The sequence below is a fragment of the Erythranthe guttata genome, chromosome 10 (genome assembly GCF_056151865.1).
Source record: "Erythranthe guttata isolate IM_541 chromosome 10, IM_541, whole genome shotgun sequence".
Classification (NCBI taxonomy): domain Eukaryota; kingdom Viridiplantae; phylum Streptophyta; class Magnoliopsida; order Lamiales; family Phrymaceae; genus Erythranthe; species Erythranthe guttata.
The window spans coordinates 1,597,874-1,621,977 of NC_142542.1; the positions used below are offsets into that span (position 1 = coordinate 1,597,874).

Here is a 24,104-nt window from a genome sequence, read left to right on the forward strand (position 1 = left end):
GAAATTTATCAACTGGCATATTTCAGATAGAGGATAAGTGCAACTTCCGAAGCTTGTTTAGGGTCTCATGAGATTTGCAATTGTGTTTCAGTATCTTGTAACGTATGATATGATGAGACCGATACTTCAATGGTGTCGGTGTCATTTCTTACTAATTAATAAACACGGGGGTTTGTCTAATAACTAATGTTTCTGACGTGCTACTGCAATATGATGAGACATTCTACCTAATGTTGATCACACTCGGTGCTTGTACGAAACCATGAAGAGACACTTTGTTCCGTCTTGATTAATATTGAACGACAGTACAGGACAATTAAGTATCTTACGCAACAAGAATAATGCCATTACACAACCATTCTTCTAAAAAAAAACATACTACATCAAAACCTGAAAATTTCCATAGAACTCCTTTAATGAAATAACGCAGCTGCGTCTGCCTCAGTTGGCTTCACTCTGTAAACATGAAGAAAAAACATTTAGACCGTAAATCCGAAAACAGCACTGGAACTTAATTGAGAAGCAAATAAGTAAACAGTACCTCATCCTTCACTAAATCTTGGAAACGCTTTATGCATTCCTGAACTTTCCATTTCAGGACCTCGAGATTATTTGATACAAGTGTTCCAGGATCTCCCAAAACATGAAAGTTGGCAATAACCTAGGCAACGTAAAAATAAACAAAATTGGCCAAAAAAATCAGGTTATGACATTGTGTGTAAGAATTAGGATGTTCTACAAACTTCTTGTTATACTTTTACTTCATCTGTCCCAGAACATTCCCTCTATACCAGATGTGCATGCATGAAACTGAAACACTCCAATGATGACGAATAAACAATTAAATCGAGGGGGGGAAAAAAAACCAAAAAGAAAAAATATGCTTTTGTATTACCTACTTAGTATTTGTCGATGAAGATACAAACTTAACATGTCTCATCTCATAAAGGATATTTAACAGTCTTTCAGAGGTCAACATCATTCTGTCGCTATTAAGATCGCTCAAATCGAAGCAAGCCCTCTCCAAATGCAACAGATTACCATCCCCAAATTCAAATATTGGAAGATTGCCTTTGAACTTAAAACAAACCAACTCGGGCGCATTGACATGAATCGACTGATTATAGCAATCCCAATGTATTCTCCAGGATTTGAATACCAACTTCTTGAGTTTCAAAGATTTAACGTGAAAGATTCGGAGATTATCCTCGGGTTTCATCCGACACTTGACTATGACTAATTTTTGAAGATTTGGGCATCCTTCAAAAATGGCCCCGTTGTAGTTATCGTTAGAAAATTCGAAGTCGTGGAGACGCAAAACTTTCAAGTTTGGCAAGATAACACTCTTGGGAAGCTCGAAACTTTCCCCGTAAACGTCCTTAATGCAGAGTGTTGTTAATGAAGAACAATTGATCGAACTTGGAAATCTTGCGCACGGTGTGTAAAACCCGGTAAAAGCTTGTACGTGTAGATGTTTAACGTTCGAATCGACAACGGTGTGAAGAACCTCGGTTACGAATCTAGAGCTTACAAGGGAATGTAACGCGATAGTACATCTTGTTAGCGGAACTCCGTAATTTTTACGCCGATGCAGCATGTCGAGAATATTTTTCTCGAACAATACACGCAATTTGTTGCCGCGATCAAGATCCAGCTCCATATCTTTAATCTTGATGGCAAGGACTTCTGATTTCGCCCAGAAATCGTAAAAATCTTTGCACACGGCAGACATCTTCATGGCCGATTTTTGGTCGAGGTACGAAAAAATGGTATGTAAAATCTCTGTCGGTAGATCTTGAAGACTGTTTTCTTTCTGTATTAACTTTCTTGAAAGGCCTGTTCAGAAAATCAGCCATTGAAATTAGAGTTGGAGAGAAAGATGAAGGGGTTTTTAGTTGGGGATTCAGCGAAGCGAAAGAAAGAGATAGTATCGATTGGAAGTCGGTAGAGAAGGGAAGACAAAACAATTTATTTATATACCGGACCTTGTAACGGTCGAGTCCCGTTCGCGTTCACCCGGCAAATAATAATATGAAATAATTTTGTCAAATTAATTAAAACCGTGGATACTGAGAATTTGAACAATTAAACCTCAATTAAATTATTAAAAGATAAAAAATAGAAGAAAATTTATTTTAATATTTTCTGAAGGTGGCAATTAGTAAATTAATTAGTTAATTATATATTTTTAATTATTGTGAAATTAATTATTAAAAGAATCACTTTAAAATAGGTAATTAGGATCCTCTCTTCAAATCTTTCCTATTTTTTCTCCAATTACTCCCGTAATCATACGTCTCTTTCCCCCACTACTGCACTTCTTCTTCTTCGTGGTTCGATTGATTTTTGGCTTTTGATTTTCTTTCTTCTGGCTTCCGCAAACGAAACTCTGCAACGAATCTCCAACTTTCCCTGGTAGGAGCAAATTAGCTCTATTATTCACGTAAAATGCAAGAAATTCTTTGTGATAAAACATGAGTGCAAGTTTATATATCTCACGCATATGCATTATGAAAGAATACCTATCATTAAATATCATAGATTTCAACACACCACTAATAAGTAAAGACATGTCAGATCATTGTTATGTAGTTATTGGATATACATGTACTATAAAATTATTAATTTTTATTTATTAAATTTGATTATATTTTTTGTTTACAGGTATGGAACAAAATTCATTATCCAACGACGATAATGCAAATTCCGGTTCAAAGGTACATAACAAATCTTTGATAGAAGAATTTGAGCATAAGTTAACAGTTGGGCAAATAGTAACAAGTCCTGAAAATGCATATCTATTATATTGTGAGTATGGGCGCATTAAAGGTTTTAGTGTGAGAAAAGGAAAACAAGAGTATTTTCATGATAATAGTAGAGAACTTTATATGAAGGAGTTTGAATGTTCTTGTAAAGGTACAAAGGATGAAAAACGTAGTAATAAAGGTAAACAACCAATATACTTAAAGATGGAAACGAGATTTGGTTGTAGAGCGAGGCTTAGAGTTGGAAGAAAAAAGAATGAAGAGTGGAAAGTTGTTATTTTTGACATTGAACATAATCATGACATGGTCGCACCTGGCCAAAGTTATATGTTAAGATCGGCTCGCAATATTTCATATGTTAAAGGAGATACTTTAAAAGCACTGGTGGATGCTGGATTTTCAGTAGCTAACGCGTATTCTTATATGCAACAAGAATCACATGGGAGAGAAAATGTAGGTTTTGCTAAAAAAGATGCATATAATTATATTAATCGTTTAGCAAAAGATCACAAACAAGTTGATGATGGTGATGCTGCTGAACTAATTCGATATTTTAAGAATAAATCGAATGAAGATGCATTATTCTATTGGGATTTCCAGGTTGATGAAAACAATAGGATGTGTAACTTTTTTTTTAGAGATGGTCGGTGCCGCCTTGATTATGAAGTTTTTGGTGATGTTCTTTCAATTGATACAACTTATAAAACCAATAAATACAATTTGATTTGTGCACCTTTCACTGGCATTAATCATCATAAGAACAATGTGATGTTTGGGTTGGCTTTTATGTCAAATGAAACAGAGTCGTCTTTTCAATGGTTATTTAGTACGTTTCTTGAGTCTATGGGTGGTAAACAACCCGAAAGTGTCTTCACGGATCAATGTCAAGCAATGATGAATGCAGTTGAAATTGTATTTCCAAATTCGCTACATCGATTGTGTCAGTGGCATATATGTCAAAACGCTCCCTCGCATTTCGGTAGTTTAAATAATAATTCTGAGTTCAAGAATATGTTTTATAAGTGTATGGAATTTTGTGAATCTGAAGAAGAGTTCGAGGATGTATGGAGTACAATGATCGCTGATTACAATCTGTATGACCATTCATGGTTGAACAACATGTACAAGTTGAGAAATAAGTGGTCTACGGCATTTAGTAAACATAGATTCAGTGCTGGACTTAAAGCTACTTCAAGAAGTGAGGGCACAAATTCTACTTTGAAAGTTGGTGGTAAAAGTACACATAGTTTGTTTGAGTGTGTTGTTCGATTCGAAAAAGTTCAGAACACGTGGCGTCAAGATGAAAGAGAAAATGACTTTAAATGCCGTCGTGGAATGCCGACACTTGTGGTAAAAACTAATTATTTACTGAGAGATGCAGCAGCAGTTTATACTCACACTATATATAACATGTTCCAATCAGAACTGTTAAATTCATTGGGGATCGATCTTGTTGGAGAGCCTTTACGTATTGATACTTTAATCCAGTTTAAAGTAAGATCACAAGGCAGTTCAGGTCAAGTTTGTAAAGTTGAGTTTTTTTCGGACTCGCATGAAGTAAATTGCAGTTGTCAACTATTTGAATCTGTTGGTATATTGTGCAAGCATGCATTGCTGGTTTTTAAAGAAATGAATGTGCATAAATTACCCACAAGGTACATAAAAGTGAGATGGACAAAAGGTGTAAGAGATGTAGTGCACTTCAACGATGAGAACTTATTTTCAAGTAACCAAGAATCTGATACAGTGTATGTAAATCATGCAATGAGATTTTGTTATGATCTTACGATGCGGAGCAAATTTCATCCAGAAGCTAGAGATTTAGTGAGAAGTGGGTTCGAGGGTGTCCTTTCGAATCTGAATTCATTACTTGATAAATTGGATTTGAGCAATACTCAAGCATATATAGTGATAGACGGTTCTCAAGTTAAAAGTTCAGATGCTATGGAAGAACAAAGCGTTATAAACGATGAGCTTGTGAGGAATCCTCTTTATGTGAAGTCAAGAGGAGTGAATAACCTTCGTCTCCCAAGCCATTGGGATTTGAAAAGCAAAAGAGGAAAAACGAAAATTGAGTCTTCAAGTAAGTTTATCAAATATTTTATGTTAAATTTCTATTTTGTTGTGTTAATTATTTTTGTCATATCTTAGAAAGAGCAGCAAAATGCACAAAAAAGAAAGCTCAGACCTTTGAAAGAGCCGCTAATGTTCGACATTTACGATACACTGCTCATCCTTTCGGAGATATTTCAACTAGTTCTCAAGCTTGTGAACCTCGATCTGATTGGTTGCATCCTACGCAATATCCGACAATGCATGTGGTGAGCCATTTATTTAGTCTCTAATTATAATAAACATATTTGGCATCTTATAGTTTCTGTATTGGATATCTAGGAACAAGGTCAAGTTTTTAATTTTGGCCAAGGCCATCCTTCGCCTTACATGTATCAACATTGGGGTGTTAATATATCACAGGTATATGTATTATGCTATTTTGTTAGTTTTGGTATTTTAATGAGATAATTGTTGATAAACTATATATACTTAACTTACTAACTAATTGTGTTTAATTTCTTCAGGGGTCTGTTAGCAATAAGGTGGGGGCCCCCAATTTTCACTAGGATATTTTCTTATCATAGTTTTTTATTATAGTTCAACAAGGTTATTTTAGTTTCAGACAGTTATTTTGTTGTTGGGAATTTGGAGAGAGTTTTGTTTTTACAATGTTAAACTTTTAATTTATCTAGTATATGGCAAACTTTGATGAGTAAACAGATGGCAACTCTATAGCTTCTGCAGATTCAATATTTAAATGAATATTATTCTTACAATTTTCTATGTTTCTGTTATATTAATTAGCGCTGTGAATGATTACATCCTTATTATTTGATTTGAACTACTGGGTACATATTCTGCCAATGTCAAGCTCATTTATTTGACTAGGTTTTGTACAATACTCAATACTCAATTGTCAAGCTTGTCTGTTTTTAGTTTAGACACAGTGAAAAAGTAATACAATTTATAGTTCTAACACCATAACTCTCTTCAAATATTAAAATCTTTAACAATGGGTACAAATGCAAAAGTTAAGGAAATTTCACAATGATCGTACAATTTGAGTACTTAATGTTCTAGATGCCCAACTCCGGTATAGAAGTTCAAATAAGGTTCTTCGATTTTTCACTTATTTAATTTTAGTTGCTAATGCACCATTTCGTCATCACGATTTCCAGCTCTGAAGTACTATAAGGTTCTTCAGACATCCATGACCTGCAAGTTGTTGATAATCGACCCGACTACCTCTGACCGCTCGATGGCAGGCGAGATCCACGCCGACGCCACCACCGGCGGTTGTTCCTCAGTCGACGCCCTCGTTTCGGCGGTGACCGTTGTGCCTGCCTCGCCGCACTCTCCATCTTCTGCCTTGCCGCACCCTCCATTTTCGTTGCAGAGTTTCGTTTGCGGAAGCCAGAAGAAAGAAAATCAAAAGCCAAAAATCAATCGAACCACGAAGAAGAAGAAGTGCAGTAGTGGGGGAAAGAGACGTATGATTACGGGAGTAATTGGAGAAAAAATAGGAAAGATTTGAAGAGAGGATCCTAATTACCTATTTTAAAGTGATTCTTTTAATAATTAATTTCACAATAATTAAAAATATATAATTAACTAATTAATTTACTAATTGCCACATGTCGAAATCTTAGACACCCGGTGAACTTAACCGGGTGTAGCATAGAATAGACCTCGAACCAGGGCGAAGATTTGTATTTTCCAGCGAATTCGGAATAATACTTTTCACCCCATGAAAAATATGCCTCGATTCGAGTAGGATGTGTTCTGCCACGTCAGCATCTCTCTTGTCACCATAAAAAAACTCAACAAATTAATATCATCAATAAGTACATCCATTTTAAATTCTCCGTGAATACCATATAATTAATTAACATGTTAAGAAATACAATATTTAATGATTCACAACGAACCTGATGGAGACCAAGTCTGCCATTAGTGTTATAGAAGTTGACTATACACACATCTGGTGACATTTTAGGAAGTATGTCCTCGACATTTTCTGTCCGAAAGTTTCGTTTGATTAGAGAATGAGAGTCGTCGAGCGCTTTGGTGACTAATGAAGTAAATTCATCGGGAATAAGAGGTGGTACAACATTGTCATGTTGGCGTATATCATGTAAAGGCGGAGTTTTGCACCGTCTTCATAACCAGGTCTGTAAAAACCACCTGGACCACGACCTAATTCTTGACATCTCTTTACAATTGCCACCTGTAAGAATAGCATGTATGTATTACTAGTATCCCCTTTTTTGGTGGGAAAACGTAAGATTTAAAAAATACAATGTAAATAAATACCTGCTCAGAAAGGGGTATATAACTCTTGAATAATACCATTCCAGGTCTCAACACTTTCCCCGACTCTATAACCGAGTATTCCACTCCACATCATCAATTTTCTCCGTATTATCTTCCGAATGCACATTCTCTTCAGAAGATTGTACCTTTTGGACCCACTTTCCACTATATTTATCATGTGATGAATTTCTACGATGACTGGATTTTCTAGGCTCGGTGAAGCATATATCAAAAGGTTCATCTACGTCAGTTCCACGTGAGAAGTTTGAATTTCTCTTTGACGCTTCATGTTCGTGATAATTTTGACGAGGCTTTGGTTTTCTAGTAAAAGAAGAAGGTGGGGCCTTCTTTACAAAGTCGGCGGGCAAGGATATGTCGTACGAGTCATTTATCGAAGTTGATGCTTCACCGTGCAATGGACCAATGTTCGGAACCACCACCGCCTCTGTTCTTCGTTCCGAAGTAGTGCTTAAATCTATTTTATTTCTCCTTTTACTGTAAGGAATGGATTTAGTAGCAGAAAGTGAAGGAAATTCTTCCATATTCAATATTGACGGTTGTCCTCGTTCATTGTCCGTCAACTGAAACATTCGCTCCAGACATTTTGAATCATAAACATAACATACATTAGTTATATATAAGTTACCCCAAACAGTATTTCACACAAGCACAAATGTTTTACACGATCAGTATCTCTATAAACGCAACTAATGAGCAGCTAATAAATTATTTATTTTACTTTTGCATATATATGTAAAAATAAAATCAAACCTTTTAATTAAGGAGCAGCTAATGCTTCTGCCGAACTTTTATTCCCCATGGAAGACCACAACTTTCTTCTTCTGCCTCAAAATCACCGGCGAATATAATTATTTAATTAATCAACCATTCCTTTTTTTTTTTTATTTGGTCTCTGATATATTCTTGAAATAAAATATACTAATTGATGCAGAGATTAAATCTGCTAAGGACAGGGAATATGGTGTTAGTGGACGCCTTAAACTTGATTAAAAGGCAGAGCTTCAATTTTCCGACTGATAGTATGCTGTGGGGGCAAAGACTGAGTTCGCAAACTCGGTTAACTTCTTTCCCAGTCAACTCAACACTATTCTATTCAATGGAAATTCAGTATGACAATATTGCACTATACTTGAACTATGGCAAGTGGAAGTATTCATATTGGGAATATCAGCCTTCAATTAAAAAAAAACATCACATTCATGCAGCTAACTTCAACCGGGCTCGAAATATTCAACGGCAAGAACGAATCGATTCGATAAAATCGAACGACCCCCCGCGATTTCTTTCACTAGAGAAGAGCACGGGTAATTTAAACATTTATCATTACTCGGAAGAGAAGGGCAAATTCGAAGCTACTTACTTATCAAGCACTTAGCTTAAGTAGTTGTGATCTTCCTTTGTCGTGCAATAAGCCTTATGGGATTTGTACTTTGTCGATGCGGAAATGGTTGAATTAAGAGGTGTGATTAGTGTAATTAAGAGTGTTTCTAGTTATGTATGTGGTAATAATAATGTTGGTAAAAAAGAGTGTGGAGAGATGTGTTTGGATGATTGTAATTGTGTGGCAGCAGATTTTGATTTTGGGGAGTGTTATTTGTATAAAATGGTTAGAGGGATTAAGCAAGTTGAGAGAGGGAGTGTGGAATATTAAATACATGATTTTTTTTTATTTTTTTTTTTTGAGTAAATTCAAGTCCATTACTTAAATAAATCCCGGTGGCCCAACTCATGGAAATAATCTCTCCCAATTTGTTGGGGAAGAAGACATCATCTGCCAGCTAAGATCTCAGCCGTCCATATACATGCATCCAAACGTACAAATTAAATCTCCCCCACCAATAATAAAATTCTTCAACTTCATTATATGAATTAGGAAAATATTGTTGAGTTTATGGGAGTTTTAATTTTTGGATTCTTGTAGTGTATCATGTGACTCAGGGACAAGGGACTGCAATTTAATTTAATTTCTTCACCACTATTTTTTTTACATGAAATATATATTATTTGCTGATTTTCCATTATATAAATATACATCAGGCCAAAAATAATATTTTTCATCCTTATTTGAATTTTATAGCCCGTGACTTAGCTTGGAGTAAAAACTATTACATCAGGACAACACACGTTTAGTTGTTTTTTACAAAAATTATTTCGGGTTACAAAAATGAATCCACCTGCAGTATAGCAGTATTACATACGACGTTCTAAAGGGAATAATTAAATTAATATATATATATATATATATATATATTATTCATTATATTCATTAAGGGATTTGCTTTTTCCGTTTGAAAATTGCTATTTACCGTTCAAAGACTCTCTCTCTTTCTCTCTCTAAAAAAATTCGCTCTCAAGACGATTTCATCACAAATCATACTTATTGGTGTGATATACGAACATAAATGAGTTCATCGGATGAAGATCTGGATAGCGGACACAACGAGGTAAAAATTCCGTCTTTTCGATCGAAAAAAATGGGCTAAACGTTTAAAAGCCCAACTCGGGCGCCCGAAGGTGCAGTGCACGCCCATGTTGGGCGTGCAGTTGGCTCTTGCACGCCCAACATGGGCGTGCACTGCACCTTCGGGCGCCCGAGTTGGGCTTTTGGCTTTGAAACGTTTTTTTTTTTTTTTTTTTTTTTTTTTTATCAATTTTTTTACGCTTTTTTCAGGACGATACGTCTACAATTGAAGTTGATCATACCGATTATTTTACAACAACTCAGTTGTTTGACTCGAAGGATGAGGTAGTGGTTTGGGCGAGGTTCGTTGCAAGAGGTCTTTTTGTGAAAATGCTAAAAAAAAGTTGTTCTAAAAAAAGGATTTTTCTGACTTGTGACCTATACGGGGAGAAACGAGAATGTCCATCAACTAACCCAAACGCGCGCCCGAGAAGGACTGGTAGCAAAAAAAGAAACTGTGGTTTTCAAATTGTCGGAAAGCTACGGTCGGACGATAGATGGGAGGTCAGAGTAGTATACGGGAAGCATAATCATTTTCCAATATATGGGAGGTCAGAGTAGTCTACCAAAGGCGTTGCGGAGTCGACGTGAAACGTGAGATATTCTAAATAGTGTTTGATTTAGTTTTTTTTTTTTTTTTATTGGAATGAATGTATTACTATTGACATTGTATGTTATTATTATTATGTTATTATGTTATAATGAATGTTAGTATGTTATTATTATTATTATATTATGTTCTAATAATAATAATAATAATAATAATAATAATAATAATAATAATAATAATAAGGTTTTGAACAACATATTTTATTAGGGGTCCTTTCCTTTTTTCAGTCCGAATTTTTTCGTCCAATTAGACATCCTGAAAAAAAAAAAAAAAAATTATCGTCCAATTATATTAAATTTACTAACTTATTTTAATTCAGAAAAAAAAAATATTTTATTTTAAAACAGAAAAAAAAAAAAAAAAAAAAAAAAATAATCGAACGCCCGGTTTGGGCTTTTCCCGGCCGAACCGACGCCTGGACCGGGCGCCGGTTCGCCCGGGAAAAGCCCAAACCGGGCGTCCAAAAGCTGTTTACACGCCCAAGTCGGGCGCCGGTCGTCTGAACGGACGCCCACTTTGGGCGTCTGTTCAGGCGGCGGGCGCCCGACTTGGGCGTTCGTCCATTTTTTTCGAAAATTTTAGGGGTTTTAGAGAGATAAACACTTTTTTGTTTTGAACGGTAAATAGCACTTTTTAACCCGTAAAGAGCATTTTCTTTCATTAAACTGAAGATAAGCCTGTTTAATTTCATAGACCACACATTGGATTTCGATTGTTTGGGCCAAAGCTTGAAACTCCAATCCGTTAAAAGCCCGGCCCATTAATTTATATCAGGAATTCACCAATTCTAACATAAATATTATAGATCAGAATAAAAAAATAAAAAAAACATTCACCCTTTGATTGGCTTCCACCCTAAGAACTCAAGTACATAATAGACAAAACAACAATTCTTAATTTATTATATTGTGTTAGGTATTTTGCAGGAAATATTTTTGGAGGAATACAAGTTATGGTGACTCAACGACTCCGTTAGGGTAAAATGGACCTGGTGCCCACCAGAGTACTCGATAATCCTAATATCTTGCACCAACTTATCATTCCCGCAATAAGTTGAGCTATATATTTCAATATATATATATATATATAGATATATATATATATATATATATATATATATATATATATAACAAATCCTTATATCTATATTATATATATAGACTTACCATTATTGGATTGTCTTTGCCACCACTCAAAAAATAATCGTCCAGCAACCTATTGGCCCGACCAGGATAACCTATTGAAGCTTTGCTCTACTTCACTCTTTCATCAATTAATTAACTATTTCCCCCACTTGATCAAAATTCAACCAACATTCTTCTATATATAAACATGCATCAAACCAATATATTTTCATCAATTCATCAAATAACAAGAAATGGCAGCCATTTCTCCATCGAAAACACTAATGTCTTTTACGGTTCTTTTCGTGGCACTTTGTATCTTCCCACATATCAATGCTCATCCACCCCATATTAACGGAGGGAAAACCCGACACTACAAATTTAACGTGTGCATATACATATGTTTCATTTAAATCATACGCGTTTTATTATAAGTATATAATGTATATGTATATAAATATAATTCGTTTACTATTTGTAGATTCAAATGAAAAACGTGACAAGATTGTGCCACACAAAGAGCATGGTTACGGTAAACGGTAAATTTCCAGGGCCTAGTATCTTCGCTAGGGAAGGCGACCGCCTTCTTATTGAAGTGGTCAATAATGTTCAACACAATATCTCCATCCATTGGTATATTTAATTCATACATATATTCTTGATTGAATATAAAAATATTTATCATGTTTTTAATTCTATCTATATCTATATATATATGTATGTATATATAACAGGCATGGAATTCGACAGCTTCGGAGTGGATGGGCCGACGGACCAGCATATATAACACAATGCCCCATACAAACTGGGAATAGTTATGTGTATAACTTCACTGTAATTGGGCAAAGAGGAACCCTATTTTGGCATGCACATATTTCATGGCTAAGAGCAACTGTTTATGGTCCTCTAATCATTCAACCTAAATTAGGAGATAATTACCCTTTTACCAAACCCTACAAAGAAATCCCACTCATCTTTGGTAATTAATCATCAATCTTAATAGCTTAAAACTTTTAATTAATTCTAAATCAAAATTTAATTTTTTTTAATTGTATTTATAGGAGAATGGTACAATGGAGATCCCGAGGAAATAATCAAGCAAGCATTGCAAACAGGCGGAGGTCCAAACGTGTCGAACGCGTATACTATCAATGGATTTCCTGGTCCATTGAATAATTGCTCAGCCAAAGGTAATTAATTGTTATAAATCATTAATCATGTTTAATTAAGCTAATCTATGCTAATTATGCAGATGATACGTTGAAGGTGAGGGTGGTACCTGGAAAGACTTATCTCCTCCGTGTGATTAACGCGGCGCTGAACGAAGATCTCTTCTTCAGCATTGCTAATCATTCCTTAATTGTTGTCGAAGCTGATGCTGTTTACGTTAAACCGTTTCGTGCTGATACAGTACTAATCGCCCCTGGACAAACCACTAATCTTCTTCTAAAGACTAAATCACGGTTTCCACGTGCTAATTTTTTTATGGCGGCGAGTCCGTACATCACCGGTACCGGAAAATTCGGGAATTCAACTGTTGCTGGTGTTCTGGAATATGGAAACCCAGACAAAAAGTTTCCAGTGTTTAAACCAACCCTACCAGCTCTAAACGACACCGTTTTCGCCACGGATTTCGCCAGTAAATTGCGCAGTTTAGCAACGCGCGAGTTTCCGGCTAATGTTCCGGTGAAAATCGACAGGCGTTTCTTCTTCACGATCGGGCTCGGAACGACGTCGTGCGATCGTGGGAACGTGACCTGCAAAGGTCCGAAAGGGGCGAAATTTGCGGCTTCCGTGAACAACGTGTCCTTCGTCCGCCCAAACACGGCCTTACTCCAATCGCACTATACCGGGAAATCGAGAGGGGTTTACGGATCCGGTTTACCCTACCCGGTGGTTCAATTACACCGGAACGCCGCCGAATAATACAGTGGTGGGCAAAGGAACGAGAGTTGAGGTTTTGCTGCACAACAAGTATTGCGGTACCTCAAGTCAGCACCAGGCCAAGGCCTATTTTTTCCAGCACAAAGTGATTTAAAGTTGCGTGCCTACTGCGATTCAGATTGGGTAGGTTGCCCAACAACCCGAAGATCAACAACGGGATATTGTGTTTTCCTTGGAAAATCGTTGATTTCATGGAGAAGCAAGCGATAAAAGACAGTATCTTTATCTTCAGCTGAAGCGGAATATCGATCAATGACAGGAGCATATTGTGAGATTTCTTGGCTTAAAGACCTCCTGAGTGATTTGGAAACTACACAAACTGAAGCTGCTACACTTTATTGTGATAACCAAGCAGCTTTACACATAGCTGCAAACTCGGTCTTCCATGAGAGAACACAACACATTGAGAGGGATTGCCATTTTATTAGAGACAAAATTTAAGATGGATCAATTACCACTACTTACGTCGCTTCAAGAAACCAATTGGCCGATGTGTTCACAAAGCCGTTGGGAAGGATGATTTTGTCGCGATCTTAGTCAAGTTGGGAGTTCTCGATATTCACTCTCCAGCTTAAGGGGGAGTGTTGTGAAATCAACAATATCCACTCATTTAGGAAACCGTATATTTGATAGTTCCATTAATTGATTTTGTATTATTTTCTTTCCTTAGTATGAAGATTTACCAGGAGGTTCATGAAATTAATATAAACGTAATATATCTTCTTTTTCTAAAAAAAAGTTAGCGTGCACTCGTAGTTATGTATTGTTATTTGTTAATACTCAAAGACCTCATACACAAATTTATACTCTTATGTTGATGTAAAAAAAAATTATGGAAAAATATATTCAATGGGCCCTAAGGCACGTAAAATTGAAGGGATGGGCTTAGTAGAATTATGGAATGATTGAAATCAATTGGAGTCATAATTAATTAGTAGGTAATTTGAATTATCCAGCCAATCAAAAGTATTCCTTTGGAACTTGTATTCCTACAACAACTCCAATTCTCACAATGTCTATATATATCTCTCTCTCTCTTGTCTATGTTCAACATTATTATTCTTATTCTTATTCTTATTATAAACCCTAGAAGAAAAGAAACAAACCTATTATTATTCCCTGTGAAAATAAAATAAAATTGGCATGGCGGTGTATATTCCTCCGTGTGCGAGAATGATGAAAGAAATCAAGGACGAAAGCAGCGTCGAGTATCAAAGACATGCGTGGGATGCGTTGAGAAAGAGTATCAACGGGTTGGTCAACAAAGTGAGTACCAACAACATCAAGAACATAATTCTGGAACTGTTTGCGGAGAATCTAGTACGAGGTAGGGGTTTATTTTGTCGATCATGCATCAAGTCTCAAACAGCGTGTCCGCGTTTCACCGACGTATTTGCAGCATTGGTTGCTGTGGTAAACACCAAGTTCCCTGAAGTTGGGCTCGTTCTATTGCGTAGGATAATATTACAGTTCCAGATTGCATACAAGCGCAATGATAAGCCAAGATTACTTGCTGCGGTCAAATTTATAGCGCACCTGGTGAATCAGAACGTAGTCCATGAGCTTATCTCTCTCGAGCTGCTCACTTTGCTGCTCGAAAAGCCAACCGATGACAGTGTTGAAGTGGCTGTTGGCTTCGTTACAGAATGTGGGGCTTTGCTTCTAGAAGTTTGTCCACGTGGATTGCATGGTGTGTTTGAGCGATTCCGTGGGATTCTTCATGAAGGAAAACAAATACATGAACGTGTCCAGTTCTTGATCGAAGGCCTATTTGCATTGCGTAAAGCGAAGTTCCAGGGGTACCCTACTATTCGTCCGGAATTGGATTTAGTGGAGAAAGAAGACCAATTTACCCATGTTGAGTTGTCATTGGCTGATGAGATTGACCCCCAAATCGCCATAGATGTTTTCAAGGCGGATCCGAATTTCCTAGAGAATGAGAAAATATATGAACAACTGAAGAAGGATATTCTAGGAGATCAAGAAGAAGAAGAAGAAGAAGAAGAAGAAGAAGAAGATTCAGATGATCAAGAATTAGAATCGGAATCGGAATTAATAAGGGATGAAACAGAGACGAATTTGATCAATCTTCTAAGAAGTATGTATTTGACGATTATGTCTAGTGTTGATTTTGAAGAAGCAGGGCATAAGCTGATGGAGATAATGGAAACGGAGCCTGGTCACGAGATGGAACTCTGCATTATGCTGTTAGAATGCTGCAGCCAGGAGCGAACCTACATACGCTACTACGGACTCATTGGGCAGCGGTTTTGTATGATGAAGAATATTCACAAGGAAAACTTTGAAAAGTATTTTGTCCACCAATACTCCACCATACATCACCTCGAGACGAATAAAATACGGAATGTGGCAAACTTCTTTGCTCATCTACTTGCCACAGACGCGTTGCCTTGGCACGTTTTGGCGTATATACGGTTGACTAAAGACAGCACAACTTCTTCTTCTCGTATTTTCATCAAGTTTCTCTTCCAGGAATTATCCGAGCACCTCGGAATTCGCATGCTCAGTGAACGTCTGAGTAAAGAATTTTTCGACGAATCTATATTTCCAAAGGATAATCCAATCAACACTAGGTTTGCCATAAACTATTTCATTTCCATTGGACTTGGCGGCATCACAGACAACTTGCAAGACTATTACAAAAACATGCCAAGGCTCGTAATCCAACAACAAAACTCACAAGAAGAATCTGAATCTGGATCATCAAGTGATGATGATGATAGGCGCGCGAAGAAGAGAAGAAGAAACTAAGGCTACACTCAGGTGGACATTACATGGATCGGAGCTTTTAGTACGGTTTTAGACTTTTAGTAACATTATTTTAAATTGCACTATATCTTTCTTTCTTTTTTTCCGCTCGTTTTTTGATATTGATGTGGCATGAGTATTGAAGAATTTTACCTCTTTTTCTGAAATAATGAAACTTTAATTTATTTAGTGTTTAAGAACTTCTGAAATAGCCAAAATTGATAGTTTTAGAGTGCAAATTATATTATCCAGGTTAATCTTATCTTGGTAACCAAACGAGGCTTAGTAGACATATTAAGGTAAAATACAGCAAACATAGAACACTAATTACAAAACCCCATAAAGCTCTTAAAATCAAAACAAAGGGTCTAAAGGACTTATTCAAAACGCAAACTCGTTAAATATAGACATTAATCCTCACCTGATCTGTCCTGGTTAATTTCCGGCGTAATCTACAGTCACCCCAAAGCTATCTTTCCCAAGTAGAATACTTTGTGCACCGTGTTTCCTGTGCATCTGCATTGATTCCATCAAATTACAGACCAAAATAGTTTTACAAGCACTACAACATTTATGGCTTTATGCGATGGTAAAAAACCGTCGGGAAAAGTAGAAAAACCGTCGGGAGCATTATTCTTGACGGTTTTCGACCGTCACAAAACCGTCAAGAAAAAGGCCGTCGTATATACTTCCACGTGTAAAAAAACCGTCGGGAATAATGTTTCTCGACGCTTTGAGAACCGTCGTAAATACTCATACATATTTTGAAAACCGTCAAGAATACATTTCTCAACAGTTGAAAACCGTCATAAATACTTGTATATATTTTTCAATATTTTCTTCGAATTAATACTGAAACCTATTAAAAAATGTAACCGCATGCCAAAAATTATTATAATTTCCCAACACGAACATATACAAATGCCAAAAATCACTAGGATTCCCCAAATACAGGAATTCTTGTTTTCTAAAAGTATGCAAAACCAAACTTCACGAAAATTATCTTTAAAACAACACTTACATTCACTTCTAAAGTCTATACATCTCAGTGTAACAAAAACAACACAAGCTAATAACTTTGAATTTAATTAAATTTGGTTAATTAGTGGCATGTGTGTCCTTGATCCCATGCTCCCATTTACAATGTGTTCCTGTACAATCCAGAGAAAAAAACAAGTTATTCCATCACCAGAAAATATATCTACGATATATCTACTGGTAGATCACTTTAAACTGAAACGAAATAACATAAAAGAAATCAAATTGTATTATGAAGAAAGTATAAATAATATAAAGAAGGTTCACCTGATTAACATGCAGTGTTGTCAAGCCTTGAGATATCGCTTAGGAGAGGCCATAAAACCTCATAAACATGTGAAAATCTGGAAAAATTGCATATCTTAGTTTAGTATATAAAGAAAGATATTAAAAATCATGAAAAAATCACAAAACATAAAATATGAAAGTTTAATATAACTCCATAAAATGAACATAAGAGAATTAGAGCAACGATGGCGATAACTATGAGCTGGTTTAGTGCAGGGCATACTCAATGTCTGAAAATAAATGACAATATTAGTTTAAATTAAATAGAACTTTAGTAATTAAGTATTAAGAACAATATATTGTTTACCTAGGCCTGATGTTGGAGGAACTGAAGTTGTATCTGTCTAAACATTTCCTCCCATTAAAAAAAGCACTAGGGCCTGCCCTGCAAGGCCAGAATTCTTGAATCATCCAATCAAGACCTTACTCAGAGAATTAATCATCAAATATGCAAAAATTTAAGCAAGAAATTGACCAAACACTTGAGTTGGATAAAGAGATAATATATGGATGACGGAGTTTATAGACGAAGCTTGCAAACTGATTATGTAGCTTTTATTGGATGTAGAAAAATCTTACTCATAATGGGTAATATTAATTGAAACGATCCGTCCCTCACTCAGACTTGAGTTGTCAACATCCTTATCATTAATAATGGTTTTGTATCAATGCTATAGCTTACCTGTATGAAAAGAACCCAAGATTAATCAATAATACCAAATATTATATATAAAAATCAATCCACAAAGGTACTTGAACATGTAGAGCATGAAAACCAAGGGGGTATCAAATTGTCCAGCCAAAATCAAGAAAATACTTATTACCAGTAAATACTTTTATTTTGAACCAGACCATCTTGCAGGCAACTGCACCTACCAAATTAAAACTACTTCTCTTGATACATAATATACATATGATTAAATTATAACACGTACCTTCTTTCAGAAGAATCTTCTGTTTCAAAACAAATTTTAAACCGTATTCCACAGGAAAATGAATGTATAAGGCTCTTGGAGAACTTATGATAAGGTATGATAATCTCGGATGAATGAGCCCTGTATAACATACTCAAATTTCAGAGGTATCCTCAACTGGAAAAAGAAGTCATGAAAATGCAATGATGTACATCAACTCATAAAGAAAACACCAAGACAAATAAATCTTAACGGAAATGATTGAAACACGGAGACTCCAGTAATTACCTCATCAACAAAATCTTGCGCATAAAAGAGATGCTCGGATATTGGTTGATGAGATTCGTTTGTTCCTACGTAAAATAGAGCAGCAACCTGAAATAAGACCAACCTGTTAGAACCAAAATTAATTCATTGATAACCGAGAATTGTGGACCTTGAGGCTATTATATTCAGAACACTATTATATGCATACCTCTTGATATTAATGACTTCAAGGACCCTTTCCAGTGGTCACTACGACACTTCATATATCCGTAAATCTGTGTTATAATCAGATAATTATTTCTTGTAAGATAAATTTCATACCTTTGAAAATGGTTTAAAGTTAACATGAAATATAATAATACAAAAGTGCAACACAAAAGATTCTCATCAACAAAAATTGCAGATATTATACAGCTAAAATAATATGCATTTTTTGTCCTTCAAAACTGAGGAAAAATAAACAAATCTACGTAGTCAAAGGCTTGAAGAAAAGCACTTCAAATTAAAATTGAAAGGATTAATACTTTACCTAGATAAACTATCTGAAAGCAATCAATTGGGCCAAAGCTCATAGAGACGGCATTCACATTCCCAAGTTGAAGCTTTTTATTGCACATTCAAGCCAATGAGCTAAAGAAGGAGAGAGGACAGTGAATTTCGGCAGTCTAGAAATGATGAAGTCCATTGGCAACAATACAAATTTATCTAATAAAATGTATAAAAAGTAAAACGTAGGTAGACAGAAATTTTAGGGCAAAAAATCAATACGAGAAGAAAGCGGAGACATAAGTGGCATTGGCGATGGCGGTGGCGGTGGCGGTGGCGGTGGTAATCGCGATGGCGGTGGCGGTTGTAATCGCGATGGCGGTGGAGGAAGGGATTCCGATTGCGATGGAGACAACAATGAAGGAGGGGATAGCGATGGAGACGACGATGGCGGTGGATATATGATTGCGACGCCACGCGACGACGATAGCGGCGGTGGAGGTGGCGACCGCGACGGCGATAGCGGCGGTGGAGAAAAGCCCTAGCTTTTCTAGATGTATCGACGGGAAGAGAAAAAGATTAAAGCGAATTTGGGAAACTTTTTGCTTATTTAATTATTTATAAATCAGGTTCATTTTTAAGATTATTTTTAAATCAAATTAGTTTTTTTCTTGACGGTTTTTATGTGTCGAAATTGGTTTAAAAAACGTCAATAATATTATTTTGTACGATGGTTTTTATGTGTCAAAATCGATTCAAAAAGCGTCAAGAACGGTCTTTTATACGACGGTTTTCAAACCGTCGGGTAAAACATGCGTCGTATAAAGGCTAAAATGTTGTAGTGAAGATAAATATGGTGTTGGGACTTGAGCAATGATATTATCCCAGTTTCCAGCATGAGGCACGATCTCTCGAACCAGCTGCCTTCGATTCTGAAGTCGGAAACATCTTCGTTTGCGTTGGAAGGCATGAATACACCAACTTGGTTCTTCATTTGAAAGAATGTTAACTTCCTCACACTGAAAAGCATATCCTTATCATCTGTGCTCTCTCCTCTGAAAGCTTGGCATCTTCTATGTGCAGGCATTAGCTGTTATTACATCATCAAACACAAGATTGGTTGATTAATTACGTCTCAACATTCATAAACATATCATAATCCGAACGCCTTAATAGGCCATATTCCTAGTCAAAACAAGTTCAATTTAAATCTTAATAGGCCATATTCCTAGTCAAAACAAGTTCAATTTAAATAGTTTGCTTAATTGAACCAAAAATCAGATTTGGGGGCAAAATCAAAATGTTGAGGGGATTCATACTTCATCCATGGCGACAATAAAACTTTGCTATTCAAACAATCAATCAATCAGAAAATCCAAAACCATCAAATCCTAATCCCAATCATACCATTTTCTCTTCAAAAGAAAGCCTCGAATTGCCCCCACCAACAAATCCTGGCAAGTCGAAAACTTTCAAACACTTTTTATTGATCTGATCATCTTTTACGGTGATAAAAACATGTTTGATGGTTGTTGTGTATCTCTTGCTTTCGATTCTTTGTCGGGATAAAAGGATTGGAAAGGGGAAGGCTTTTGGATTGTTGAAACATATGAATATGAGTGCACATAAGCCTGATGTAATGTGTCACAATTTGGTTCTTGATGGATCTACACCTACGTTAAGGGGTTGTGTGTGGAAAAGAAGGTGGATGATGGGATTAAACTGATGGGTGCTATGAAAGAGCTAGGATGTTCACCTGACTAGTGTACGTATAGTACGATTTTACGAGCACTCTTTGAGGCTGGGGAGTTTGATACGGTGACAGTGGTGCTGACTGAAATGCGCCAAAAAGTCCGTGCAACTATATCCAAAAATGTATGATATTCTGGTTGATGGATTTATCGCTAACGGTGATGTAAACGGAGCTCGCGGTTTATTAGACGAAATGCTCAACGAAAACCTGGTCCCTCAGCAAGCAAACGACTCTGGATAAAGTAACAGGCTGTGATCCAAGGCCGTCGTTTCAAATTCAAGATTCACAGCATTGTCGATTTAAAAAAAAAAAAAAAAGGTCGTTGTGTTGGAATTTGGAAACTACAGAGTTGATAGATGCGAAGTGAAACTACGGAAGGGTAGTGAATTGGCTTTCCATGGCTGGAGCTGGACAGACAAGATTATCGATTATAGAATGTTGAAATTTATCAACTGGCATATTTCAGATAGAGGATAAGTGCAACTTCCGAAGCTTGTTTAGGGTCTCATGAGATTTGCAATTTTGTTTCAGTATCTTGTAACGTATGATATGATGAGACCGATACTTCAATGGTGTCGGTGTCATTTCTTACTAATTAATAAACACGGGGGTTTGTCTAATAACTAATGTTTCTGACGTGCTACTGCAATATGATGAGACATTCTACCTAATGTTGATCACACTCGGTGCTTGTACGAAACCATGAAGAGACACTTTGTTCCGTCTTGATTAATATTGAACGACAGTACAGGACAATTAAGTATCTTACGCAACAAGAATAATGCCATTACACAACCATTCTTCTAAAAAAAAACATACTACATCAAAACCTGAAAATTTCCATATAACTCCTTTAATGAAATAACGCAGTTGCGTCTGCCTCAGTTGGCTTCACTCTGTAAACAGGAAGAAAAAACATTTAGACCGTAAATCCGAAAACAGCACTGGAACTTAATTGAGAAGCAAATAAGTAAACAGTACCTCATCCTTCACTAAATCTTGGAAACGCTTTATGCATTCCTGAACTTTCCATTTAAGGACCTCGAGATTGTTTGATACAAGTGTTCCAGGATCTCCCAAAACATGAAAGTTGGCAATAACCTAGGCAACGTAAAAATAAACAAAATTGGCCAAAAAAATCAGGTTATGACATTGTGTGTAAGAATTAGGATGTTCTACAAACTTCTTGTTATACTTTTACTTCATCTGTCCCAGAACATTCCCTCTATACCAGATGTGCATGCATGAAACTGAAATACTCCAATGATGACGAATAAACAATCAAATCGAGGGGGGGGGGGGGGGGGGGGGGGAACCAAAAAGAAAAAATATGCTTTTGTATTACCTTCTTAGTATTTGTCGATGAAGATACAAACTTAACATGTCTCATCTCATAAAGGATATTTAACAGTCTTTCAGAAGTCAACATCATTCTGTCGCTATTAAGATCGCTCAAATCGAAGCAAGCCCTCTCCAAATGCAACAGATTACCATCCCCAAATTTAAATATTGGAAGATTGCCTTTGAACTTAAAACAAACCAACTCGGGCGCATTGACATGAATCGACTGATTATAGCAATCCCAATGTATTCTCCAGGATTTGAATACCAACTTCTTGAGTTTCAAAGATTTAACGTGAAAGTTTCGGAGATTATCCTCGGGTTTCATCCGACACTTGACTATGACTAATTTTTGAAGATTTGGGCATCCTTAAAAAATGGCCCCGTTGTAGTTATCGTTAGAAAATTCGAAGTCGTGGAGACGCAAAACTTTCAAGTTTGGCAAGATAACACTCTTGGGAAGCTCGAAACTTTCCCCGTAAACGTCCTTAATGCAGAGTGTTGTTAATGAAGAACAATTGATTGAACTTGGAAATCTTGCGCACGGTGTGAAAAACCCGGTAAAAGCTTGTACGTGTAGATGTTTAACGTTCGAATCGACAACGGTGTGAAGAACCTCGGTTACGAATCTAGAGCTCACAAGCGAATGTAACGCGATAGTACATCTTGTTAGCGGAACTCCGTAACTTTTGCGCCGATGCAGCATGTCAAGAATGTTTTTCTCGAACATAACCCGCAATTTGTTGCCGCGATCAAGATCCAGTAAAATCGGCTCCATATCTTTAATCTTGATGGCAAGGACTTCTGATTTTGCCCAGAAATCGTAAAAATCTTTGGATACAGCAGACATCTTCATGGCTGATTTTAGGTCAGAGGTACGAAAAAATCGTGTATAGAATTTCCGTTGGTAGATTACTCAGTCTATCTTGAAGACTGTTTTCTGTATTAACTTTCTTGAAAGACCTGTTCAGAAAATCAGCCATTGAAATTAGAGTTAGAGAGAAAGATGAAGGGGTTTTTAGTTGGGGATTCAGCGAAGCGAAAGAGATAGTATTGATTGGAAGTCGGTAGAGAAGGGAAGAGAAAACAATTTATATAATGGAACTTGTAACGGTCGAGTCCCGTTCGCGTTCACCCGGCAAATAATAATATGAAATAATTTTGTCAAATTAATTAAAACCGTGGATACTGAGAATTTCAATAAATATTGTTCAAATGTTATATAACAACCTAAATCACACCAAGAATGATGAACAATTAAACCTAAATATTGTTTTTTCGAACTTCATTTATTCTCGATAAACAACTACTCAAAGATCCAAATAAAAAATGACTCACGTGGCATTTCGGAGATCTGAGTTAGTATGCCAGGGGACATGCAAACTTCCCTTGACATATTCAGCACCATATGTTAATTGCGAATTGACCTATTACCTACTTATGTGCCTATGATTCGAATGTAGGTAACATTACTAGTGAGACTTTCCAATATTTCGTTACTAAAAAGGAATACAAAACAAGAGAGGACATGGTGCATACCAATGGGTTGATCTTGTCAGAATCACCGCCGAGCTTGTTCATAGCATTACGCATGCAAGCCAGGACAACAACAACAGGTACACCAGTAAAATCCTAGCAACAAAAAGGAACATTTTCACATGAAATCTGCACACTAATTGTTAAAGATACCAAAGTCTATATAATACAAACCAAGAATAATACCTGGAGAAGTACACGGGCAGGCTTGAAGGGAATCTCGACCTGATTAGGTGAAGTCTTTTCCCAGTCAATAATTTTCTCAACATCGGCCTTGGTCACTTGGAAGCCATCACAATTACGTATAGCAGATTCAAGAAGGATTCTAATAGAGTATGGAAGCTTATCTGTTATCACAGCACAAGCACATAAAACCATCATTACAACGTATCAAATAGAGATATCCTCTATGCATAATA

The 24,104-nt window shown here is 36.4% G+C and overlaps 4 protein-coding genes, 1 long non-coding RNA gene and 2 pseudogenes across 11 annotated transcripts; 4 read left to right on the forward strand and 3 right to left on the reverse strand.

Moving 5' to 3' along the window:
* Nucleotides 1-250: 250 nt before the first annotated feature.
* Nucleotides 251-7,715, reverse strand: LOC148767252 (F-box/LRR-repeat protein At1g55660-like). The gene is made up of 5 exons (XM_088824443.1): nucleotides 7,134-7,715; nucleotides 6,581-7,047; nucleotides 896-1,836; nucleotides 542-661; nucleotides 251-456 (listed from the first exon to the last, which is right to left on the reverse strand). The coding sequence occupies exons 2-3, from the start codon at nucleotides 6,672-6,674 to the stop codon at nucleotides 896-898; spliced, it is 1,035 nt and encodes a 344-aa protein (XP_088680569.1). The 5' UTR covers nucleotides 6,675-7,047; nucleotides 7,134-7,715; the 3' UTR covers nucleotides 251-456; nucleotides 542-661.
* LOC105957370 (protein FAR1-RELATED SEQUENCE 5-like) lies at nucleotides 2,667-6,354 on the forward strand. Its single transcript, XM_088824950.1, has 6 exons — nucleotides 2,667-4,848; nucleotides 4,917-5,086; nucleotides 5,160-5,240; nucleotides 5,345-5,362; nucleotides 5,901-5,913; nucleotides 5,999-6,354. The coding sequence occupies exons 1-6, from the start codon at nucleotides 2,667-2,669 to the stop codon at nucleotides 6,352-6,354; spliced, it is 2,820 nt and encodes a 939-aa protein (XP_088681076.1).
* A 215-nt stretch (nucleotides 7,716-7,930) lies between the features above and the next one.
* Nucleotides 7,931-8,611, forward strand: LOC148767253 (G-type lectin S-receptor-like serine/threonine-protein kinase At5g35370; annotated as a pseudogene).
* A 2,811-nt stretch (nucleotides 8,612-11,422) lies between these two features.
* LOC148767254 (laccase-17-like) lies at nucleotides 11,423-13,387 on the forward strand (annotated as a pseudogene). Its single transcript, XR_016033801.1, has 5 exons — nucleotides 11,423-11,735; nucleotides 11,831-11,982; nucleotides 12,084-12,328; nucleotides 12,411-12,539; nucleotides 12,602-13,387. The product of XR_016033801.1 is annotated as a laccase-17-like (transcript).
* A 1,064-nt stretch (nucleotides 13,388-14,451) lies between these two features.
* LOC148767255 (uncharacterized) lies at nucleotides 14,452-16,086 on the forward strand. Its single transcript, XM_088824257.1, has one exon. It carries the CDS (start codon nucleotides 14,467-14,469, stop codon nucleotides 16,063-16,065), a length of 1,599 nt encoding a protein of 532 aa, XP_088680383.1. The 5' UTR covers nucleotides 14,452-14,466; the 3' UTR covers nucleotides 16,066-16,086.
* An 892-nt stretch (nucleotides 16,087-16,978) lies between these two features.
* On the reverse strand, nucleotides 16,979-19,664 carry LOC105950103 (uncharacterized). Of its 5 annotated transcripts, none has more exons than XR_016033721.1 (8): nucleotides 19,099-19,664; nucleotides 18,778-18,844; nucleotides 18,591-18,677; nucleotides 18,324-18,443; nucleotides 17,968-18,070; nucleotides 17,696-17,773; nucleotides 17,368-17,444; nucleotides 17,052-17,213 (listed from the first exon to the last, which is right to left on the reverse strand). It is a non-coding gene; the product is annotated as an uncharacterized LOC105950103 (long non-coding RNA). The 5 variants fall into 5 exon arrangements; XR_016033720.1 differs by having other exon boundaries at nucleotides 17,696-17,810; XR_016033722.1 differs by having other exon boundaries at nucleotides 16,979-17,213; nucleotides 17,696-18,070; nucleotides 18,324-18,479.
* A 1,834-nt stretch (nucleotides 19,665-21,498) lies between these two features.
* LOC148767256 (aconitate hydratase 3, mitochondrial-like) lies at nucleotides 21,499-24,078 on the reverse strand. Of its 2 annotated transcripts, none has more exons than XM_088823649.1 (5): nucleotides 23,872-24,078; nucleotides 23,689-23,781; nucleotides 22,154-23,112; nucleotides 21,790-21,909; nucleotides 21,499-21,704 (listed from the first exon to the last, which is right to left on the reverse strand). In XM_088823649.1, the coding sequence occupies exons 1-3, from the start codon at nucleotides 24,064-24,066 to the stop codon at nucleotides 23,095-23,097; spliced, it is 306 nt and encodes a 101-aa protein (XP_088679775.1). In that variant the 5' UTR covers nucleotides 24,067-24,078; the 3' UTR covers nucleotides 21,499-21,704; nucleotides 21,790-21,909; nucleotides 22,154-23,094. The 2 variants fall into 2 exon arrangements, with proteins under 2 accessions (XP_088679775.1, XP_088679774.1); XM_088823648.1 differs by having other exon boundaries at nucleotides 23,872-24,049.
* Between the last annotated feature and the right edge of the window lie 26 nt (nucleotides 24,079-24,104).